At 38.1% G+C, this 8,742-nt stretch overlaps 1 protein-coding gene across 1 annotated transcript; it reads right to left on the bottom strand.

Annotated features, from left to right (window-relative positions):
* Positions 1 to 6,960: 6,960 nt before the first annotated feature.
* hesx1 (HESX homeobox 1) lies at positions 6,961 to 7,895 on the bottom strand (the record flags this gene model as incomplete). The annotated part of the gene is made up of 4 exons (XM_080846106.1): positions 6,961 to 7,053; positions 7,200 to 7,301; positions 7,498 to 7,667; positions 7,763 to 7,895. The coding sequence occupies 4 exons, from the start codon at positions 7,893 to 7,895 to the stop codon at positions 6,961 to 6,963; spliced, it is 498 nt and encodes a 165-aa protein (XP_080702232.1).
* Positions 7,896 to 8,742: the final 847 nt, after the last annotated feature.

The following is an 8,742-nucleotide window of genomic DNA, read 5'->3' as shown; positions in this document are numbered from 1 at the left end:
GATTTTACGAAACAGCTACAGCCTATGCTGTGATAGGTTGACTGTGTCCCGCTTAGCACAGCATCTTGACCATTTGTCCCGCACATTCTACTCTAGCACTCAACACATTCAACCATTCATTCATTCAACATAAAATAGAAAGACGTTCATTTAAAAGGAAAAGATGGTGCGTTACGCACCCTGTTGTGTTAAACAAGCATTGCAACTATAATATATGGCAGTGGAGAAGGCAATTCTTTGCGTTCTTTTCGAACGGTGGAGGGGGCTGGGATGGTACATTTTTACAACGTGCACAGACTGCACAGGCACCCACAAAAGTTTGTTTTACAGCAGGAAATATAAGTTTGATATTTTAAAATACTTTTCGAGAAATTGATGTTAAAAACTCAATATGTCACATGGTAAACGTTTTCATAGCCTATCAATTGGCTAAAGACGACACATGATAACATGGCAACATTTTATCTCTGCTATGAGCAGATCTAACAAGGAATCTTTCCATCATCAACAGTTGATGCTCCAGTTCAGCCCCGTTCGGTGCTTAAAACCAAAATATGCGATTTTGAACGTCAGCGGCCCGTGGACATGCCAGTAGATTATGGTCATTCTTCATATCGGTGCACAGTAAGTCCCTGATCAAACTCTCAGTTTAACTCTGTAAGATATTACTTAAAAATAATAAATGACCAGATGCCTGATGCACGGGCATTTCTAATATTGCTATTTAAATCGAAGCTATCTCTGTTCATTCTTCACCTTCCCTGCTTGCAAATCCAGAAGCACAGAGCTCATTTTGGCTCTAGAATTGTTACAAGCACTTGACACAGTATGGGTACTTCAATGGAAGCCTTGAAAAGTCATTACAAATATAATTTACTGACAACTGTGCATTCTTTAGCAACCACCAGTGTGCTCTGTTGGTTGTACTCACAAGAAAGTATATGTAGGCTAATGCATTTAATAGCAACATTTTTGAAACAATTTACTTCTTTTAAGTTGTTATTTTTATTATCATTATCATTATCATTATTATTATTATTATTATCATTATCATTAAGCCAACTAGTTAAGCTATCATCTCCATATGGTATAATGCCGTGTAAAAAACACCCCTGTCATTCCCACTAGCCACCCAGGCTTTGCACTACGAGGTTCTGTGTTCCAGTAAGGACCACTTGCGAATGAAAAGCTTTCACAGCATTACATTGCCAACTATTTTGTGGAAAAGCAAGCTTTTTATCAGTTCCAACTGTGCTGTTGTTGGTTTGGAAGGGTTTTTTCATTCTAGTTAGGCTGGCTTTACACGGAGCCTAGTTTGTCTGCATCCGACCAGCACATTAAACCAGCGCACCTTAATGCTGCTGCACATATGCTCAAACTGTATTCAGTTTCCTCTAGTGTCTCTTGGTTTCCAAGTGCAAACCCTTTGATTGTATGACCAATTTATTTATGATATAACATTGCAGCACTGTGGCAAACATGGATGGCAGATTGGCTTTTGCATAAATAATTTCATCCACTGTAACCAAAAAGTTTATAAGACTAACGGCACTAAAATACTGAAAATCATTAACTTTACACAGCTGTAATATCCAACACTTAACGGGACAGTATGCAACAATTTGCCACTTTTTAACCATGTTTTTCTTGGCAACTAATACTAGTATCATACATTTTCATGGTAGGGTTTGGTAGTAAAGATGACACGTTAACAGGATAACATAATCAGACAAAAATAAGTAACTATAATAAACCCAGATTATATTTGAAAAAATGTGAAACATCTTTAAAATTCAGCAATTCTAAAATTTTTAAACTTATTTGTATGATAACAAGTGACAAGTGCTCCACTAGACAAGAGCTCCACTTTGTGATGGGGAAAAAAGAATGGTTTGAGTCAAGATGGAGGTTTCAAAGCTTCCTTCTCAGCTAGCTAATGTTGCAGACTCTAATCACTGCAGTGCTCATCAGCTCCTTGTGTCTGCCACAGTAGTATGGTTGATATTGGTTGATATTGGTAGTGATGCCTTAGCTCATCTAACGGACAATACCAAGCAAATTATGGCAAAGTCTGATTACAGATACTGTTTCTCGAAAATATGGATCTTGTCATACATAATGTGACCAAAAACAATTGTGGCGATGGAGCACTCCTGTACCTAGCTGTAGTCTGCTGTAATATGTACAATTTCAGTGCTTTTCCTCTAGAAGTAGAACATTGAAGGGGGGCTTATCATCACTAATTGTCACTGTAGTTTGTTAGCTGGCTGACAAGCTGAACTGAACATATGACAATTCATTTTTTATAAATTGATGACACCAGAATGTAGGCTACACATTGTGCTGTGAAGATCACCCACTCAAGGGCGTAGGTTTGCATAGGGTTGGTAGGGACTAGTCACGACCAAAGTTTGGGAAAGACAAAAAAGTCCCTACCAATATTTTGTTAATTTGAGAAGAAAAATATTTTGCACAATATATTTGTAAACTCATTCGTATTATTATCAATACAATGTTCGTCGCCCAGAAGAGTTAGAAATACATTTCTAAGTTTTCCAATGCGCCCTCGAGCATGTGAGACAAGATGCTGTCATTTAATTGGCTGAAGTGGCAAAGTCAGAAACACTACGTGAATCCTGAAAGAGTGCTGCCTGCTAGTAGTCTGATATAGCCTGACGATGTCATACTCATAATTCTAGTCAGAATATGAGTCTGAGACCGGACAATTGGGCTGTGATTATGGGGCGTGTTTCAACGAACCAGGAAAGAAAATTCCTCTTCGCTGAATTGGATACCTAGAACCAATCAGAGCAACGTAGTATTACCATCTGACAGATTAAACTTTTACCTGCTCCCGTAGGAAGGACGGCAAAAACATCTTTTCAATCGACAAATGCCTTGATCGCGTTTCTCTGTTCCTCTTTCAAAATGAATGCGCTGTCAATATCTGCTGAGATATGCCTGCTCACGTTACTTAATTTGCACTCAAGGCTAGAAGCTACCATTAGTTTCAATGATTTTTTTGGCCAACGCGTTAGCATAACCGATCAATAATGGTCTAGAGTGCTTTAGTTAGGACCTAAAATCCTCGGCAACACTCGTTTTGCGTATACACAACTAACCGAGTCAATGTAGACATAAAAAAGTCGTGTAGATAGCTTAAATCATATAAAATATGTCCCACTAAGCTCCCGAGACGGCGCCATCTTTGTTCGATGTATATTCCGGTATATTCTATCTATATCTGTCCATCAACGTATAAAGCCCGCCCTTACAATTTGATTGGTTTAGATTGCGTTTCAACCTTTTTGAAACGTTAAATCTCTCCCAACTAACTCGATTCCAGACTGAATCTCCCAGACCAAAAATTTTGTGGGCGGAGTTCAGGCTGGTATCCAGGCTAAGTCTGATACGGTAAGCTACTAAATTCGCCAGGAAATAATAACACCTCATATCAGTATTTCGTTTGGTCTCAGCATTGATAGTTTGACCCTGTTGTGCTCTGAAAAGCCACCTAAAAAGAAAAGAGATGCCAGAAGTTTTTTCCACCCATAGAGCTATCAAAAAGCACAGGTCGCTGTTAGTTAGCTAGTCGGAAAACTACCTGCTAACCCGAAATCGCCCCCCATTGTACAATGGAAACATGTTTTGAAAGTTGTTCGTGTGTAGGGCATGTAACTTTAGCTTGCATTACATCTCGTCTTGTTGAAGCCAGAAGGATAAGCTACCCTACCCTGTTTAGTCAATTTTACCCATGAATGTAATCAATCACACTGGCTATTTTGAGAATACATGTTATACTTGAAGGTAGTAAAAAGGTGCAATAAATTGGGATGCCCAAATGTATGTAGCATATAATTCATGAATACATTATTTAATTGCACTGCAATCCAGATGATGTAGGCTTAGTACAGCTCCATAAAACCTGAACCATTTACTTACATATTACAAATTAATTTCAGAACAAACGAATGCACTGCATGTACTTCTCATTAGGTAATTTTGTTCATTAAGGCAATATTTTGAAATGCATTCAGGAAATGTGGAGAACGTTTAGTTTTTTATTTAAACTAAGGGTTTATTATTCTTATTATGTTTAAATCAGTTCCAATTTCCACAAGTTAGTACACAAATGTTAATATATTCTAATAAAGCTTGCCTGTTAAATATAACATACATAACTACATTTTTTAATTTATGGTGGGGGTGGGGGGGTCTGCCGGGCAGTGTCCCTACCAATGCTGAGAACAAACCTACGCCCTTGCCCACTCAACTTAGCGAGTGGACATGTGACTATGTTCTCTGTTCAACATTACTCCTCTCAGGTTGGCAGTTTTGTTAATGGAGAGTTTTAATTACTTTTCATCTACATTGAAAATAGAAGATAAACATTTTGAGTAAATGCTCCTCTTGCACAAAGTCCTTGTGAACTTTGATTACACAGCTGCAACAGAACTTGCACAAATGAAACAGCATCCTACATGTTGTAGGATACACGCAGTAAACCTGTGTGTACAGCCAGTACTGTTTTTGCAAAGGTCATTTGATTTGAACTGTAAATTTGGAATATGCAAAATGCATCCTAAATGTTTTGAGATGTTTAAAAAGAAAAACATCTGTGGAACTCAATTTTCAATATTTCAATGTAATGAAATTGACTGTTACTATTTTGAAAAAATGTCAAAGTAATCTGACCCAACCATGTTTCATGGTATATACAGTGCCACTTGAAAGTATGTGAACCCCTTGAGCACTTAAGCGTTTTCTGTTGTTTTACCATGATTTTAAATTTTTTTATCACCAATTTTCCATAGATGAAATGTCAGGTTTATGTTTATCATTTGCATGTACTTGTTTAGAGGAAATTGTTTGAGAAGCTGAAAAACTACATGAAACATGGAATTAGTCCATTTCAAAAGTAAGTGAACCCCCAGCTGAATTGATAAAGTCAAGCAGGTAACAGATTCAGTGAAACTTATTTGGGTGAATAATTAGTCAATTGAGCAAACCGATCATCTGAGACATCCTTAGGGAAAGGTTTGGGCAACACAGATTAAAAGAGAGAGGAAACCAACCAAACTACTGTAGTGCCAAGGTGTACCCACACAGATCAACAATGCCGAGAGGAAACGAGATATCCGAGAACATCAGGAAGAAGGTACTGACAGCCCATCAGTCTTGGGAAAGCTATAAGACCATCTCCAAAAGATTCCAGCTCCATTCATCCATCCAAGACAAATCATTTTGAAATGGAGGGCATTCAACATGACCGCATCTCTGCCTAGAAGTGGACGCCCATCAAGACCATCACCAAGAAGCACCAGAAGAAGAATAAATCAGGTAAAAGTCAACCCACACATCACCTCTAAAGAGTTTCGGACCTCTCTGGCAGCATCTGGGGTAAATGTACATGGGTCTACAAACAGGCGAAAATTGTTGGTTTTGATCGTGACAAAATAATTCTATCTCGGACTCATCTGTTTAAAGAAGGGACTTCCAGAAGGCCTTTGGTTTATCCAAGTGCTCTCGGGCAAAGTTGAAACGGGCAGTTTTGTTCTTTCTTGAGAGCAGAGGCTTCCTTCTAGCAACCCGATCATGAATGTCATGTCTATTCAATTTTCGTCTGATTGTAGACCCATGTACATTTACCCCAGATGCTGCCAGAGAGCTCTGAAACTCTTTAGAGGTGATGTGTGGGTTGACTTTTACCTGATTTATTCTTCTTCTGGTGCTTCTTGGTGATGGTCTTGATGGGCGTCCACTTCTAGGCAGAGATGCGGTCATGTTGAATGCCCTCCATTTCTAAATTATTTGTCTTGGATGGATGGATGGAGCTGGAATCTTTTGGAGATGGTCTTATAGCTTTCCCAAGACTGATGGGCTGTCAGAACCTTCTTCCTGATGTTCTCGGATATCTCGTTTCCTTTCGGCATTGTTGATCTGTGTGGGTACACCTTGGCACTACAGTAGTTTGGTTAGTTTCCTCCCTCTTTTAATCTGTGTTGCCCAAACCTTTCCCTAAGGATGTCTCAGATGATCGGTTTGCTTAATTGACTAATTAAGCACCCAAATAAGTTTCACTGAATCTGTTACCTGCTTGACTTTACCAATTCAGCTGGGGGTTCACTTACTTTTGAAATGGACTAATTCCATGTTTCATGTAGTCTTTTGGCTACTCAAACAATTCCCTCTAAAAAAAGTACATGCAAATGATAAACATAAACCTGACATTCCTTCTATGGAAAATTGATGATGAAAAAAATGAAAAATCATGGTAAAACAACAGAAAACTCCTAAGTGGTCAAGGGGTTCACATACTTTAAAGTGGCACTGTAGCTAGTCATGTGTAGTACAGATAATTACACCTGTCTTTCCAACTGGCCGCCTAGGCTTTAAAATATAGTTTCAGTTGTTTCAGATTGCTGGATTAAGTTTTTTGCTTTAATTCTCAGCAGATTCACTGGAGACCTTTTACTGTATACAAACAAGGTATACAGTATTAATTCACAAAGCCAGTCAAGGACATGACAATTATTGAATATTAATGTTATATGTTATATGTTTTATTGTTATAGTGTTACAGAGCTATATGTTATTTTTTGGTATATGTTATCTGTATGACGTCTACTGCGTAGATGATGATGCTGGCCAAGTCGTAAGAATTTTGCTGTGCTGAAGCAATTTGGTACATGCAACAATAAACACATTTTGACTTTGACTTCGACCAATTGCAAATAGAACACAAATACCAAGACCAGAGAGCTTTAGGCCTACATTATATAAAGTCACACATTGTTTATTTCTAAAATATACATGCAATTATTGAATATAACTAAAGGTGAGAGGTTATCTGTTTAAAGGAATATATTCAATTGTGGGGTTTATTTTAAAAGGTGTGTGTGTGTGTGTGGACATTCAAAAGAGGGAGAAGACAGCAGTGAGAAGAAAATAATTGGTGAATTAATTATCCTCTACAAATGCTTTTTTCACCATCAGAAACTGGGATTCCCGATGAGATCTCTTTAGCTTTGCTCTTCTGTTTTGAAACCAAATCTGAGAGGAAATAAATATAACACCTTAAAGTTCTGACAGGCCTACAATTTCATGATCTTTTGTATCAAAGATCAAACTGATATTCTAATACAACATAAATTCTAAATTACATATAAGACTACAAATGATTTATCATTTCTGCTTACCTGAATCCTGTCTTCATCTAAGTGAAGCTGTTTAGCGAGTTCTTCCCTCACATCTATCCCAGGATAATAATTCACTTGGAAAATGCTCTCAAGGATCTCAATCTAAATGTGGTAAGAATGGCATCAAAAGTTTGAGTAGACAGATCATATAGGCTACATCACATGAGCTCCATGGATGTATTAATTACTCACTGTAAGTACTATATCTAGTCATATATTGCCAACAAGTAGATTATTTTAGTAATGGGCCATGGATATCACTAAGTGCTGAAAAGATGCCAAAGAGGACAGTGCTTACTTGTAGGCTGGTGAAGGCGGTTCTAGGTCTACGTCCTATGTACCACTTAAGGGGTTTTTGGTATGATTCTGTAAAGAGTTGGGTGGTGAGCGTCCTCTCCTTCTCATTGGTGTCTTTCTCTAATGCTTCTTTGGTTTTAGGCACGACGTGTCCTTGTCCCGCTTCCGAATCTGAAATTGACCAAAAACATGTCACATGCAACAGGATGCAAACTGAGCACAGTTGATTATAGTGTAGGGTTCTGAAAATGATTGCATCACACTACCTGCCCAAGGTCGATAGGGTTTAATCTTTCTATATTGTTCTCCCTCGTCCAGACCTAGAATCCTGTCAATTGTAAATATTGGTTTGCCATCAACTGGTCGCACGTCCTTGACTCCATAGATCAGAGAGGCCATATTGAACTGGCTTATTAAAAGTCGTCAACCTGTATGACTCCGGAGTGGTGTCAGACACCCATTTAAACAAATTGTTAGAATCCATACCAAACGTCACTACTCTCTGTATTTACATCTGAATAGATTCAGCCCACCATGGGACCCTTAAATCTGCGAGTGGTTTGACAGTCTAAATGTATCACATACCTTATGCATAAAGGTGTTATCTTTTTCCGGCTCAAAAATCCTTCAAACCTTGTACAGACAAAAAGTCACTGACATCCTATTATTTTTAATTAGCAAAGTAGAAAATGAGTCTTAGGCCAGGGTGTATAACTAACCCATTTATACAAATGCCATTCATCTGAGTCTTTTATTTTGGAGGAGTTATTACGAACCCGTCAACTGCTGCGTAATCCCATTGGAGTGATTTTCTGCCATGGAAACTTAAAACAATACATTTACTAATACTATTATGTTAATCCTGTTGAATATGTATTCACACCTTTATCATGCGTAAATGACGGGGAGTGGCAATGGCCTACCTAAACAAAAGAAGCACACTGGAAACCTGACAAGTTCTCTGGATCATATTGTGTAGTAATTGTTTGTGACAGTGACGGAATTCCCTACTGAGTGGTGAATTTTTTGTGACCACCACTTCACAATACAACAAGCCTGCTGCACGCATCAAATAAACCTCCCTTGTTGACTTATAAAAAATGCATTATGCATTAAACGCCTCATTGGATTTTTCCAATAACTTGGGCAAATTGTTTTGCTATTAATATGCTTGTACTGTGGATGTGCTGGGAGACAGGTAAAAACCCCTTGTTGTTGCAAAAAACAAAGAATGAATACAAGTTGG

Source organism: Sprattus sprattus (genome assembly GCF_963457725.1).
Source record: "Sprattus sprattus genome assembly, chromosome: 10".
In the NCBI taxonomy this organism is placed as follows: domain Eukaryota; kingdom Metazoa; phylum Chordata; class Actinopteri; order Clupeiformes; family Clupeidae; genus Sprattus; species Sprattus sprattus.
This window is presented reverse-complemented; position numbering and strand designations above follow the sequence as displayed.